This window comes from Gavia stellata, chromosome 2, assembly GCF_030936135.1.
Source record: "Gavia stellata isolate bGavSte3 chromosome 2, bGavSte3.hap2, whole genome shotgun sequence".
Taxonomy (NCBI): Eukaryota; Metazoa; Chordata; class Aves; order Gaviiformes; family Gaviidae; genus Gavia; species Gavia stellata.
In genome coordinates this window covers 112,305,269-112,320,620 of record NC_082595.1, presented here as the reverse complement: position 1 = coordinate 112,320,620, position 15,352 = coordinate 112,305,269, and the positions used below count along the sequence as shown (strand labels likewise).

Genomic DNA, 15,352 nt, shown 5'->3' with positions numbered 1-15,352 from the left:
AGGGCAGACCTGGCTGGGTGGCAAAGGAGCTGTTGCTGGAGGCACGACAAAAAGGAGCAGAAAAGACCCTTCTCCTGCAATGCAGATTTTCCTCCAACCAAGTCGAGGGACCGAGGTTGCAGGCAGCATCTGCCAGAGCCTCCTTGCCCTGAGGGACAGCAAAGTGCATTCCTTCGTTTCCCATCGGGCTCACTTTTTTTGGCCCTTTTCTTCCTTGTGTGGACGCTGCCCCTTTGCCCCAACAGCAAGAACTGAGCTAGAGCCTTGGAGGGTGAGTGACAAGGAGACCCTCAGGGAGGGCACATACCCAAAGCAAAGCACCTTTCTGGAGCTTCTCCAGCCCTTTTTCTGGGCAGCTGTCAAGCGCTTTACAAATCTCACTTACACCACGGCTCCCTAGAGAGCAGTCACGCTAATTTAGCCCCACACAGAGAGTGCTGAAGCCCCCATTGATGAACTGCCCCATGGAGCAGTGACTGTGTGCTATAGGTGCATGGAGAGCATCCAAGAGACTTACTCATGACTGCTGTAATCGGGGCCAAGGAATGAACAGAAAAAGGGCTGGGAGCAACCCTTGGCCCCTGCCGTCTTTCATCACCCCACTCACAGACTCCATCTTTCAGATCCCAGATCTTCCCGACCTTGACTCTGCCACTGCAAGTCTTCCTCCGTCTGCCGTCGTCCTCCCCGCAGTCAAGCCTCTTTTGTTTTAAAGAATTTCAGGGATGCAACTGTCATGAGTGAGGCTTTGTGGGATAAAGCTGCCTCGTAGCATCATCTACAATTTTGAGTGCTGCAGTGGGCGGCTCTGCATGTGTGTATTGGTCTCTGGAAAAAAGGGGAAAAATGCTGTGGAGGCTGTTTCTGTAGATAAGCAGAAGTGTGAACGAGTGAAAAGGCTTACTGAGAAAGGGGGCATGCCAAATATGAAGCAAAGCAGTAAACTTCCCTGTGTAAATCTGTGCTAGCAAGGTGTCCTGATGAGATCTTCTGGCCTGAGCATCCTACCCTGCTGCAGCCATGCAGGGAATAGGCGTGAGCTCTGCACCCTTAGTAACCGCAGGTCCTTCTGTCATAGAATCACAGAATGGTTTAGTTTGGAACAGACCTTTAAGATCATCAAGTCAAACGTTAACCCAACACTGCCAAGTCCACCACTAAACCATGTCCCTAAGCACCTCATCCACACGTCTTTTAAATCCCTCCAGGGATGGTGACTCCACCACCTCCCTGGGCAGCCTGTGCCAATATCTGACAACCCTTTCAGTGAAGAAATTTTTCCTAATATCCAATCTAAACCTCTCCTGGCGCAACTTGAGGCCATTTTCTGGAGTGATGTCTTCTCTCTTTATCAATGACAAGACCCTCACTCATTTCCAGAGCAGCTGAAACTTCTGCCTGGGGTTTCCTGGCAGGGCTGAGCTGGTTTGTGTGTGCATGGAGAGTCCCAGGCTCTGTTATGGTCCTTGGATCTGCAGAGGAGACACCTGGACTAGGGCTCCCTGGCAGCCCACCCAAAAGCATCATTTCCCGGCGGATAAAGAAGAGATTGGGGAACCCAAACCTTCGGTAGCTCTGAGACAGCAGCTCCAAGCACCCTGGCACGATGCTCCTCCCAAAAGTAAGCTCCATTAAAAGCCCGAGATGTCTCTGCCTCTGTGACCGCTGTTGGAAATCCATTGCTGAACCACACGGGTCTCTTGGCCAGGAGCCTTCTGCTAGTTTGCAGCCTCACCCTGGTCGGGGTTATCTTCTTGCTCCTTCTGCCTTCCCCTTTTTCCCTCCAGATGAATTTCTTAAGTGCAATCCTCCCCCCTCAGCCTCTCTTTTGCTTGACTAAACAAGCCCAGCTCCTCTCATCTCCTCCTGACGGACAGGACCTCTCTTCCCTGATCATCCTTATCTGCCGCTCCTCAGGGCAGGATGAGTGCAGCAGTACCTGGGGCTCCACATCATCTCCCCAGGCCACGCTTGAGGGCACAAACACCGCCGGGGCTTGGCACCGGCCAGCATCTCCTTGCAGGTCTGTGACCCACAGGAACGCTCAGATCCTTTTCCTTGGTCCCTAATGCATTTTGCACTCCAGCCCATGAGTGATTTCTGTGCAGTATTCCCACCCTCCCTCCCCGTGTGTCCTCAGCAGGTTTGTCCACTCTCCCCTTTCATGCCATGATAATGTTGAATGCAGCAGGTCTCACATTTGGCTCCCCAAGAACTTTCCTCCTTGAGCCGCCCTCCACCACGACCCGTGCCCTCTCCTGCAGCAGCTTCTTCACCCCCCTCAAGCCTCCCCCCAATTCCCGTCTCCTCCAGCTGCCCCAGCAGCCCATCTCCCCTGCCCTGCTGCACCAACCCCAGCTGGAGGAGGTCCAGTCCCCTTCCCCAGCCAGAAGATCAGCAGTTTTAAAAAAAAAAAAAATCTAGTCAGGCTAGCAGGACTGACTTTTGGTAAATCCATTTGGCCTTTTACATCACTTTCTGTTTACTTGTCTTCCCATTGTATCCTCCGAGGCGGGCTGGAAAGCCGCGCGGACGCCGGTCGCACGCCCGCTGTGAGCTGGACAACCTTCTCACTCCTTAAATGCCAGAGCTGTCCTTGTTCCTCAGCAGCCGTAACAATGCAGCAGCTCTCAATGAGTGGATTTTTTTAAATTATTGTTATTTTAAATTCTGAAGGGGAGGTTTTCCCATTTTCTTGAATTCAGCACAATTAGCAAACTGAGCTTTCCTCACCTCTCTGCCCTGCATCTCTCTGTCCTTCCAGCTGTAAGGACAGGTTTCCGTGTGAGGTCTCCTATGCCCACAGCAAACTCCCGCATCCCACCCCTCCCAGTTTCTCACCAGTCCCATGTCGGCTGAATCCGCATCTCCATGGGGACTAGAGAAGACGGCAGCAGGAGCCTGGCCAGCTCGGGCCGTGCTGTCAGCCGCTGAGCCGTGGGGTCCCGCTCATGGGGATGCACGGCTCAACTCGGGAATGGCCCATCGACTCCATAGAGCATCCATCCTGCAGGAAAGCAATGCCACGTGGATTTTGGAAATGCTGAAACTTCGGGGCTGCATAACCTGGTGAGACCAACACATGCATGTGCTGCACGACCCAACCGTGCAGGGAGAGAAGGCACTGGGAGACCTTCTCCAGGGCTGGCACTGCAATGTCCAAGCGTGAGGTGGGTGCTGAAAGCCCCTGGATTTCTGTTTTCTTTCCTTATTCTTTTCTTCGATTTTTTTGTTTGTTTGTTGGAAATATCTCAGAGCTTAGATGCAAATAAAGAACAGCCCCTCCAATTGTCCTACCTCCCTTACAAGCGAGGATCATTTTACAAGGATTATTTTAATAGAAGGTGCAGATCTCTGTGCAATTGTTTTTTTTTTACATTAGTTCTTTACAGGCAACTGACCCTTCCCAAAGCCTTGCCAGGACAGGCCCCTGGTTGCCCTCCTGGGGCAGGAACGGAGCCCACTATTCCCCTTATACAAGGAGCTGGGAAAAAAAAATCCAAAAAGCCTAAAAAATGCAAACCTGGGGACGTTTCTGGATCCCCTGCAGCAGGCGGGTCGAGGGCAGGGGCTGGGGGGTTGTTGGAGAGGGGTGCAGGCAATGGTGCCAGGGTGGGTGCAGGCAGAGGGTGCTGGGGTGGGTGCAGCGGTGAGGGCTGGCTCGGTGCAGGTGGTGGGTGCAGGAGATGTTCAAGAGTGGGTGCCGGGTGGTGCAGGGGATCTCAGGGTGCTGGAGGGGTGCAGGGGGGTGCTGGGCTCCCACCGTTGCCCGGTGATGGTGTTTGTCACCCAGCTGGGCCAGGGCTCCTCCACAGCCCGGCCAGGGCTGGCAGCGGGTAGGGGCTGAGCACAGCCAGACCTGCACCTCGGGGCCCCCCCATCCTGCCCTACGGACCCTGCACCCTTCACGGACCCTGCACCCCACCCCAAAAACCCTGCACCCTTCATGGGTCCTACACCCTGCACCCTCCACAGGTCCCGCACCCTGCCACGTTCACCCTGCACCCTTCATGGATCCTGCACCCTGCCACGTTCACCCTGCACCCTTCATGGATCCTGCACCCTGCCACGTTCACCCTGCACCCTTCATGGATCCTACACCCTGCCCCATGCACCCTGCACCCTTCATGGATCCTGCACCCTGCCACGTGCACCCTGCCACGTTCACCCTGCACCCTTCATGGATCCTGCACCCTGCCACGTTCACCCTGCACCCTTCATGGATCCTACACCCTGCCCCATGCACCCTGCACCCTTCATGGATCCTACACCCTGCCCCATGCACCCTGCACCCTTCATGGATCCTGCACCCTGCCACGTTCACCCTGCACCTTTCATGGATCCTACACCCTGCCTCATGCACCCTGCACCCTTCATGGATCCTGCACCCTGCCACGTTCACCCTGCACCCTTCATGGATCCTACACCCTGCCACGTTCACCCTGCACCCTTCATGGATCCTGCACCCTGCCACGTTCACCCTGCACCCTTCATGGATCCTACACCCTGCCACATGCACCCTGCACCCTTCATGGATCCTGCACCCTGCCACGTGCACCCTGCCACGTTCACCCTGCACCCTTCATGGATCCTGCATCCTGCCATGTTCACCCTGCACCCTTCACGGATCCTGCACCCTGCACCCTTCACGGATCCTGCACCCTGCCCCATGCACCCTCTTATAAGCCTGCGTTGGAGGTGGGCTGTGAGAGCCGGGCACTACAGGGACTCCATCTCCCCACTGCTCTGCCCTTCCAGCCCCACGTCTGTGAGTTCCCTTGGGCTGTTTTACATGGGTCAGGGGTGTTGTAGAGGGACAGAGCGGTGGATTTTCTCACCTCCTCATGCATATTGCAGGAGGACAGTGAATAATGCATGCAGCCTTCGGGAGAGGCAGACTTCTCAAGTGCACCCTGCTAAAACACCCGCCTGGTCCTGGAAGGGCTTTGGGGGCTTTTCCTCTCCCCGGTAGACCCCAAATGTCTCTTGCCCAAGAGAGCCGCACTGAGTTTCGGCTCATCCTCCCCCTGCCCTCTCGGGTGAGGCGGCTTCCCCAGCCCCTTCCCATCATCACATATTTTCTCCCCCCTTCCCTTGTTTTCTTTCACATCTCCTTTTGTTTCATGTAAGCAAAGACTGGTGCTGCAGCCAGGGCTGGTCCAAACCGCCGGGCGATGCCCTTGCCGCGAGCAGCCCTTGCCCTGGGTGGGCAATGCCCGTCCCTGGCAGCTTTCCCCTGATATAAAGCCAGCCCAGGTGCCAAGGCTGTGTGTCCCGGGCACCCAGGAGGTGCACCCGCACCCACGGGCTCCTTGCTGGTGGGGTTACATGCGTGGCTGGCATTCATCCTTTTCGCTGCTGCTCTCCGAGCTGCTGGAGTCCATTTCTTCCCTTGCAGCCAGAGCTATGTTTGTAGAAGATATATATTTTTTAATTTTTTTTTAATATATATATATATATGTAGAGTATTTTTCCTCTGGTCTTTTGGGAGCATCATTTTCAGCCATCTAGCGCTCTGCTTGACAGCCCGCTCCCGCTTCGCATCTCACCGCTTTAACCCCAAAGTGGGTTTGCTGCCAAATCTCTCGCCTTTCCTCCTCTTCAGCCGCGCTGGCAAACAGCAAACTGCAGCCACGCTGCAGAGAGAGACACCCGGACACCCCCGAGCTGCGGGGCCCGATGCATGGGCGCTGGGCTCCACTCTGCCTGCCCTGGGCTGCGGGCTGGGGACCCGCATGGCTGCATGGGTGCTTGCACCCTTCACAGGATCACAGGATCAGTACGGTTGGAAAAGACCTGTAAGATCATCGAGTCCAACCTGAAATCCAAACCTTAAATCGCATCCCGCGTGTTTGGCACCTGTACCTGTGGTGGGAAGCAGCAGGGTGCTTACACACCAAATATCTTATTTACTGCTTTGCTTTGGATTTGGTGGCCCGTTGATACCAATAGAGGTGAACAGCGTTGCGGGGCAATGTCACCAGCTGCACGTCATCCCCGTCGTGTCTCGAGAGGTTCAGGCAAGAGAAATGCTCACTATTTGGCTGTTAAACCGGAGCTGAGCAGCGGGAACGGGCCGGCACGGCTCTCTCATCCCGTGTGTTGGTGAACGAGGGTGTGTTCAGTCAAAGGCAGGGTGTTTAAATGTGCTGAGGGTTAGGGGAAGCGAACTGCGTCCTGTTGGTGCTGTGCTGGATCTGGCCACCAATGGCCTGATGGCCTTCTTGCACCGGTGGCCATGGCAAGCAGAATCCATTTCACAGAGAGGTCCGGATTAACAACCTTCTCTTGTGAAAAATCATCTGGGTCCTTAAATGAGCAAAAACCTGGTACCGAATCTTGCTCAAATGTGAGGAAAGTGTGTAGTGTGCAAATCGTCATTCCCGGTTCAAGCCACGCCATGGGAACTGGGAAGGGTCGGGCAGAAAAAACTCACCTATAATGGACTTTCCTGGGAAAGCTGAGTGTTTTCTGCTGTTTTTGTCCCAGAATGGTAATTGGGATCTTGCTGTCCAGCAGACAAATGTGCTCGTACCTGGGGTGTCTGCTGGACGTTAGTGCTGTCCCTGCGCCGGGGGCTGCTGGGGCCACCAAGCCCAGTCCCCGCAGGCGCAGACAGCGGGACAGTGGGTTCATCCACATGGACTCGAAAAATAACCCCTGCAGCATCCCTGGGGAGGGGGGCACAAGGCACGGGACTCGGCGAGCCCCAGGGTCTCATTGACCAGGGGACGTGCTTTCGTCATTGATTTTTGCCTCCAGTTATCTCCTTTCTTCAACAGCTCTGTTTCCTCTGCCCTGGCAACAAGGAGAAAGGGCTATATTTCCTTCTTTTTCCCTTAGATATTCCTTTTCTTCTTCTGGCTTTTGCAGAATGATACAGCTCTGTGCTCAGAGCCAAGGTCTCCTGTACCAGCTGGGAGGCTGGTTTCAGGTTCTAGGCAGAGCATCTCAGACTGCAGCAAAATTAACGCCAATATGCCTTGGGTGAATTTGCTCGGTGAAAAGAAGCAGTTTCCACCGACTCCTGTGAAACGCGGCAGCGTCTCGGCACATCGGGCTTTGCAGGAAAGCCGATTGCTCGCGGCCATTGCAAGAAGCTGGAGGGAGAATAATGACATATTTCCATGCTCTGGGAACACACGGGGAGTCCTACAAGCTCTCCGGGGTACCTGAAAGGGAAAAAGCAGTTTATTTTTTTACCGCTCATTATTAGTGATAACTGGATTTTCAGCTCTGAGCGTGCAAAGAGCTAAGGGAACATCCAAATAATGTCTTAGTGGGGCAGATGAAGTGGTAGAAATGAGTCTGTGCTGCCCTCCCCTGCTCTCAGGGCCAGCCAGCGCCGTGTCCTGATGAATCCCCTGCCCCAGCCCGGCCCCGTGTTTTGGAAAGGGGACATCTGTGGGGCTACCCCCTGGTTGAGGGAGGCTCCTGGTTGCTTTATGGGAGGCAGCAGCATGCAGCCTCCAGGACCGTCCCAGCAGAGGACTGGTCCTCCGAGATGCTCTGCAGCATCTCCCCGTCTCCCCCGAGCCCTCCGCGAGCTGCCCGGTAGGAATGAGCCGAGTTTGGCACCACGTCCTCAGCCTGGAACTCCGGGGTTTGTGGGAGGTGAGGGCACCAGCAGACAGCCGGCCAAAATGCATGCTGACCTTCCCTGGATGCTGGGGTTCTGCGTGCTTGGAATAGAGGGGTCCTCTTCATTCTCCCTCTCCCTGCTGGTTTTCTGCCAGGAGAGGGACCATCTCCCCTTTCCCGTTCCTCGGGTGCACGGCTGGACAGGGATGGGGTGAACCCTCCTCTGCCGGTGGCAGCTCCCTGCCTGGGGTACCCCTAAAATACAAGGAAGGATGCTTAAAAGGAGAAAATGAAAACTGAACACGTCCTGGGTCGTGAAGGCACGGTTCCCTCCATCACCAGGATCCCCTGAGCAGCAGTTTATCCTCACACGCAATGCTGTGCATCAAATGTGTTTTATTGCTGAAGTGGGGTTAGTTAAACCCAGAGAGGTGGGTGCTGGCTCCCATGGGCATTTTGCAGAGCTGGGGAGGAGAAGGGAGCTCCCTCCTCCCAGAAGGCCCTTGCTGACCGCATTTCCCATGCAAGTATCGAAGGCACATCCCCAAAACAGCATTTTCCTCCAGAAACACCCATGGGAACGCCACCATGAGATAACCCCGGGGCCCCGGGACCCCGACGGCATGCCAAGCAGAGGTCCCGGACCCATGCCTGCGCACCCCACTGCACACCCGCTTCAGCCTGGACGGCGGACGATCCCGGGAGCTGAGCAGGTTTTACCGGGTGAGGACCGGGGGGACCGTGGAGGGGAACCAGGGTGGCCATGGGCTCCCGGGGCTGGAGACAGCCGACCCCTCCTCTGCTGCCTGCGCACGGTGAGGCTCGCTGCCCGCAATCCATGCACGGGCGGCAGCAGGGATGCCACCTCAGCAGCCGAATTTGATTCCAGCAAGCATGTGCATGGGGGAGTGCGCTGTGCATGCTTAACGCAGGCGGGCAGGCAGAGCTGCTGCTGTGGGGGGGCTGCGTGGGAGCCCCTTCTATGAGCACCACACTCGCCCCATGCCTTGGCCATGGTAGGGCCCGTTTCTTGCTAACGCCTTACGATGCACCACAAATAACGCAAGGCAAGCTGCCAAATTAATGAGGCGAGCACAGATGCTGCTTATTAATTTGCCTGTTAGCGCAGCAGCCGGAGTGTCTTGAGGCAGGGCAGCTTAGGAGCACGGCTGTGACCGGCGTTTCTGCGCGGTTAGAGGGGGGAGATGATTGCCATGTGCTTTGCAATAGTCACCCCTGCAAAATCCTGGTGCAAACAAGACTTGGAGCAGAGGACTCAGCCGAAACACTCGAACATTTGCCTTTTTCTGCAGCTGACCCAGCAGCACCGTGAGTTTTACCGGGACAAGAGCGGGATGCTGCACCTTCTTCCCTACTTTGTGCTGCCTTCAAAGGAAAAGGAGGGATATCCTCATCCCCTTGACCTGTGAGTACTGATGTCCCGAGGATGTGGTGGCACCCAATTCCCAGGGCTTGGGCCACTCCAGCCATCACAAACAGGTGAGGTGTCCAAGTCACCACAGCCATGAACTGATGGGGGAACCCCAACCCCATCCCATAGCTACCTCCTGCCTCCCCATAGCCAGGCTGGGCTGGGCACGGGCAGCGCTGGGGTTCCTCTCCTCTGAGCTGGTGGATCCAGTTCTCTGCTGACCAGGTACCTCCAAAATGTAGTGTCCTGGAGAGGGGAGGAGGTCATAAAAATTGAGTGGCAAAAATCGCCCTTTCGTTATTGCTCGTACAGTCATTCATGAAAAAAAGACATCAAGGAGTGATGCTCCTGGGTATTCCTCATCCCTCCTGGACCTGTTGCCCTGGCTGATGGACCGGAGGGTTGGAAAGGTGGAGCAGCGGTCACGGAGGGCAGCACGTAGGCGTTGTTCCTCATCCAGCCCTCGGTGCAATCTCATGGGCGGGTTTCGTTTGCTATATCCCTTTGCTATATCCCTTGCTGTGCTCAGCGTGCCCCGTGGCACAGCTTCCCAGTTCCCACACTAACAACCACGTTAGGGTCACCGAGACCTTACAGATGTCCTCCCTAAACCAGTGGCATCAGAACAGCTCAGACTCACAGGCGTCTCACCAAAACATTTCTTATCACCCGAAATTCCATCTTTTTGTTGCCGCATCTGAGGGTGTTCAGCCCAGCACCCCCATTAGCAGACCCCCAGGCAGAGCTGCAAACCAGGACAAATGAGTACTGTGGTTATGTTTAGCTATGAACCATCTGTCTTTCCTTCTCCTCCACCATCAGTCTTTGCTACCGATCTGCACGTGGCAGTCCTGCAGCAAGGGGACTATGTGCACTTAAACACTGCAGAGCCCCATGCATGCAGCCTGGGGTGCAGGTGCTGAAGTGCTGATGCTGAAGTGATGTTTGAAGGATGCGTTTAAGCTCCTCACTGAAAGGCTGTGGCAGCTGAGACCCCAGCACTGCCCTGCCATGCACAGGGGCTGAGCAGCCCCAAAACGCCTCGCTGAGAGAGTCACGGGGGAGCTTCTCCTCCTGGGAATATCAGGGCAGATGCTGCAGAAGTTGGAGCATGTGAGGGAGCTTGTCAGCATCTCTGGGGCACAAAGGTGGGCAGAAGTAGACGTAGCACTGTGGAAACGTGAATTAAGTGGCTGGATATTCCTCTCCAGTGCTGAGTATGTTTGGGATGGAAAGAAATAGTCAGGAATAATTTCTAGCAAGAATAACAGGAAAGTAAAACTTGGTGGGGACATGGAGTAGCACAGACCACAGCCCAAATTCAGGCAGCAGCGAGGCTAAACTCCCCTGGAGAGACTTTGCATGTGCAAAACCAATTGAGACCATGGTCTGTGCATTACCGGCCGGCATGCTCTGTGGCTCAGCCCGGCACGGTGTTCCACCACCCTTTTGGATGGACACCTATGGCCCTGACAGCCCCCAGCACCCTGCTCAGCCCTCCAAGGACTGGAGGAGCCATCAGAGGAGTGTGTTGCTCTCAACCAATGGGAGTTATAGCTGGCATCCAAAATTCCCTCTTGCCTTGGGCTCCAAGCACAACACTGGCCTCCTGGGATGGTTACACTGGACCTGAAATGGGCTAAAAATGCACCTGGGAGCTGAGCTGCCAGCAGAAATCCGTGGGTGCCCTCTAGTGCTATATTCCTGTGGCTCAACAGGAATGTAAAATCCAGAAAAAAAAGCCTCCAGTCATCTGCAGAGGGCTTCAGACAAAACATCTTCAGATATTTTCCTTCTATCTGGCTGGATCTGCCTGTGTTGTGACTTGTGCCCATCGCTGCTCTAGTCACCATGCACCTCGAAATTCAAGGTGCCTCCTCCAGCCTCCCACACGTCTACATCCTCAAGATCCTCTCTTCTCTGCTACCTGCCCTTAGGTAGCCGTAGACAATAAAAAGATTCCCCCTTTGCCATCTTCTCTCGAGGCTGAACACCCCAGCTCTCTGCCTCTCCTTGCACATAGAATCATCGCATCACAGCATGGTTTGGGTGGGAAGGGACCTTTCCAGGCCATCTAGTCCAACCCCCTGCCATGAGCAGGGACATCTCCAACCAGACCAGGTTGCTCAGAGCCCCGTCCAACCTGACCTGGAACGTTTCCAGGGATGGGGCAGCTACCACCTCTCTGGGCAACCTGAGCCAGGGTTTCACCACCCTTATTTTAAAGAATTTCTTCCTTATATCTGGTCTGAATCTCCCTTCTTTTAGCTTAAAACCATTCCCCCTTGTCCTGTCGCTACAGGTCCTACCAAAAAGTCTCTCCCCATCTTTCCTACAAGCCCCCTTTAAGTACTGAAAGGCTGCAGGAAGGTCTCCCCGGAGCCTTCTCTTCTCCAGGCTGAGCAACCCCATCTCTCCCAGCCTGTCCTCACAGCAGAGCTGTTCCAGCCCTCTGACCATCTCCGTGGCCTCCTCTGGACCCGCTCCAACAGGTCCATGACTTCCCTGTGCTGGGGACCCCAGAGCTGGACGCAGTGCTCCAGGATGAGGTCCACATCATGTGCTCCAGCCCATCTCAGTGGCCCTTGCTCCAGTATGTCCATGTCTTCCTTGCACAGGGGAGCCTCAGACCAGCCACAGCATTGCGGACACCAACCGGGGGGGGCTGGATGCTGCCTCTGCCCCATGAATGACTGTCCTGCTCGCACAGCCCGGGAGGTGGCTGGACCCTCCTTGCTGTGAGATGGGAAGGCGTGGGGATGCTGTGAGCTATGGCCAGCCCTGGAAGCCCATGAATCGGAGAAGTTTTGTGTGTGGAGCTCAGAGAAGCTGCTTAAATGAGAGGTTAATTGATGGGCATGGGGCGTTTCGTCCTGGCTGTGTGCTATCTAGGCTGACTAACGCTTTCTTATCAACCCTTTGCTGCACAGCAGAAACGAGCAGGAGTTGGGCAGGCTGTCCTTCACCCATGCCAGGTCTCACGGCAAGGGGGAGAAATGTGTGGGATGAGGAGGATAGATGGAAGTGGATGGAATAAAACAGATGCCTTCGGGGCTGTGAGCGCATCCCCCTTCCAGGAGTTCAGCTGACAGAGGCCAAGGTCAGCCCCGACGCTGATAAGAGCTGTTGTGAGCAAAGCTGGAGGTGATGACCGGCACCGCCTTTCCTCTGGGATCTGTTTTTAAGCCGCAGATTTACCACTGACCCCCCACCTTTGCAGCTGTGCCACAGCTGGCTCTGCACCCGGTCTTGGACCTCCTCCACTTCAACCTGGGTTATGCCATTACGCAGAGCTGCTTCTGCATTAATATTTGTGGCCTGGAGGTCACGGGTGCTTGCAAACAGGAGAGCACCGCTTGGCCTTGCAACATCAGCTCTGAACATGGCACGGATAAAATCTCCCAGTTCCACCTTTGTTTTCCTTGCACCATCAGCTCTGAACATGGCACGGATAAAATCTCCCAGTTCCACCTTTGTTTTCCTTGCACTGGGCGGTGAGCGATACCCGTGCCTCCGCAATCTGTGACGGCAAGACTTCGGGTGCACGTGGGGGACTCCGGAGCAGGCAGAGCCAGCGGGAGCTCGGGAATTGGGAGCCCCGAGGTCGCATCAGCCCAGTGCAAGGTCAGATCAGACAAGTTCTCTTGGGACAACTCTCCAACCTCGCCTGCTTCTGCAGCTCTGCCGGGGTGAACAGCGCAGGGGCTGCAGGTGCCCCAGCGCCCTCGGAGCACACCCCTACGGCTGAGCCCTGCCTGCACCTCTGCAACCCCTGCCTGAACCTCCCTACCTGCTGCCTGCACCTCTGTAACCATCCTCGGTGCTCTGCTCCTCCGCAGCCCACTGCTCAGCTAGAAGAGCCGCTGGCATTTGCCACCAGTGTCACCGGTGAACGTGCCGACCTACCAGACCTTCCCCTCGGGGAAGATGGTCACCTCCCAGGAGAGAGAGATCCGAGACAGCTTTTTCGAGTACTGAATCTAAGCGATGGCGTCCACCCTGCCCTCGGTAGAAACCTGGTTTCCCAGCCGGGAGAGAAACAACGGGAAAATAGAGGAGAGGGAGCTGCCTGCTGTCTCCGGCTCTGTGTGCCATGGGGACCTGCCTGCACGCAACAGGGATGCTCTTTGTCCGTGGCCTCCAAGGAGAGGGGGCAGCTTCCCACCACACAGCTCCTCCTGCCATTTGGGATGATCAATGGGCGGAGGAGACAGTGAGGACAGGCAGGGGATTAGCTCGGTTTGACGGGGTCACTGGCCAGCAAGCGAAATGCCCCTGCTGCTGCCTCCGCCGGGGTGGAAAGGCAGCCCTGCCCTGGTCCGGGCTCTGCTCGCGGCGGTGGGGGCTCACCCAGGACCCCTCATCTGGGCTGGGACGACTGCTGAAGCGTTGCAACAGTGGGAAAGAGCACACAGACGTCAGCGTAGTCACCAGTGACCTCAGAGGGGGTGATGAGTCTGTGGATGGCCTGAAATCATCCAGGGTAACGAAGACAAGGGCTGGCTCCGGAAAGATGCTGCTAAATCATCTATGGGGCTCCCAGCCCAGTGGTACCACCCAGCAGCCAGATCATGGGTTTATAGCGGGTGGGTGGCTGACAGCGGTCAAAAAAGCAAATCAGACCACAGGAATAATTAGGAAAAGAGCGGAGAGCGGAGCAGGCTGTGCTGGGAGCCAAGGGAGGTTTGCCCTCCCTGCTGCCTGTGCGTGGCAGGGCCGTCCTGCCTCCAGGAGATGCTGGAGCAGGAGAGGGTTCAGGGAAGGGCGTCGGAGCAGTTGGACGTCTGTGTGGCATCCCTGCAAGAAACGTCCATGCAAGCCAGAGCCCATCAGCCTGGAAGAGAGAGGATGAGGGGGACAGGGCAGAGGGTCGGAGCGGTGGTTGTCCACCGTCTCCTCCCATACAAGAGCAGAATAGGACCACGGGAGGTTACCACATGTCAGGTTCAAAGCAAACCCAAGGGGGTAATTCTGCTAAACCACAGGACTCCCCTTCCCGGGATGCCGCGCACAGCAAAATTTGACATGGTTTCAAAAAGCTGCCAGGGAAATTGGAAGAAAACTACTCTCAGCATGACTGAGTACAAGGACAGCGAGTCTGGGGTGGGTGTACTTTGCCAGGAGGAAGGGGACCTTAATTCCGCCATCCTCTGGGAGGGCTCGTATTCCCTGGAGAGCACGTTAGGATGGGTTAAGCCATGCCAGGGCTGGTAGGACAGTGTCCTGGTGTGGGCAATGGGCAGCGCACAGCCTTATCCCCGCTTAATTTATTTGAGGAGGCATATTTTCTTCTGTGATTTAGGAAGTGGGTGACACGCATGGCACGGACAGAGTCTGTCACTGATGCTGGTGGCTGGGGCTCTGCCCCTGTGTGCCACCCATCCATGAGGGGTCTGGCACCTGTGGACCACCAGCGAGCACCCTTGCAAGCTGTGCCCATGTTTGAGAGACACCTGGTTACCTCTAAAGAGCATTTTTCTGGGTGTCCGCCCGTGCCCTTTGCCCGTGGGGCTGGAGAAGGGGTCCTGACCCTCTTCTGCACCATTGCAGGCAGAGCTCCATCTCCTGCCCCATCTCAGAGCTGCTGGGAGGGAGGGCAGAGGCAGGAGGTCCAGCTGCCTTCCCAGGGACAGGAGCATCCTCATGTCATTGCCCCCCTTCCACCCCTGCCACATCCCCGGGCTCTTTCCTACTCGACTGGTTCATAACCAGCCTCCTGTCTGATTCCCATGCCTGACTCGAAACACAAAAGTACCCCAGCAATGAGGGGCTATTTGTATCAGCTATTTTGGAAACCCAGAGATGGGGTTTTTTTTTTAGTAGCTTTTTATCGACTTTTTTCCCCCACTCACTGACATCTGAAGTGAAATAACCCTTTTAAACTTATCTCCTCATCACTCCCCAGCCAGCATATTTCAAGCCATTAGAGCAAGCTGATGGGGACTAACTACTGCAGCACTTCAAAAGCTGGGGTTTAACACACCAAGGAAAGTCCTCGTGTATTTTAGTGCATTACTAAAACCCCTTTAAACTCCTGTCAGGTCATCATTCGCGGTGAGACGGAGTTGTGCATGCTTTTTAGGGCTTGTTCCTTGGCCAAGATCAACCACGCAGCATTTATGGGGGGAGGAGGCTGTGTGCAGCAGCCGTAAAGAAGAAACTCACTTTGTGCCAGCGAGGCAAAGACCAAACAGCAAGAGACATCTATTTATTTGAACTATAAGACAAAACACATTAATGGCATCTTTTCCACCAAATTTCATTTGCCTCCCTGGAAGGGCTTTGCATTTTGACCCCGATGTGGCTGCTAAGGTGTCTTGGGGAAGGTTCACCCCTTGC

At 55.5% G+C, this 15,352-nt stretch overlaps 1 protein-coding gene across 1 annotated transcript; it reads left to right on the top strand.

The window, feature by feature from the left end:
- The first annotated feature begins 3,775 nt into the window (after positions 1-3,775).
- Positions 3,776-12,991, top strand: CIMIP2C (ciliary microtubule inner protein 2C). Its single transcript, XM_059832087.1, has 5 exons — positions 3,776-3,836; positions 8,216-8,304; positions 8,895-9,007; positions 12,547-12,637; positions 12,869-12,991. Exons 1-5 carry the CDS (start codon positions 3,776-3,778, stop codon positions 12,989-12,991), a joined length of 477 nt encoding a protein of 158 aa, XP_059688070.1.
- Positions 12,992-15,352: the final 2,361 nt, after the last annotated feature.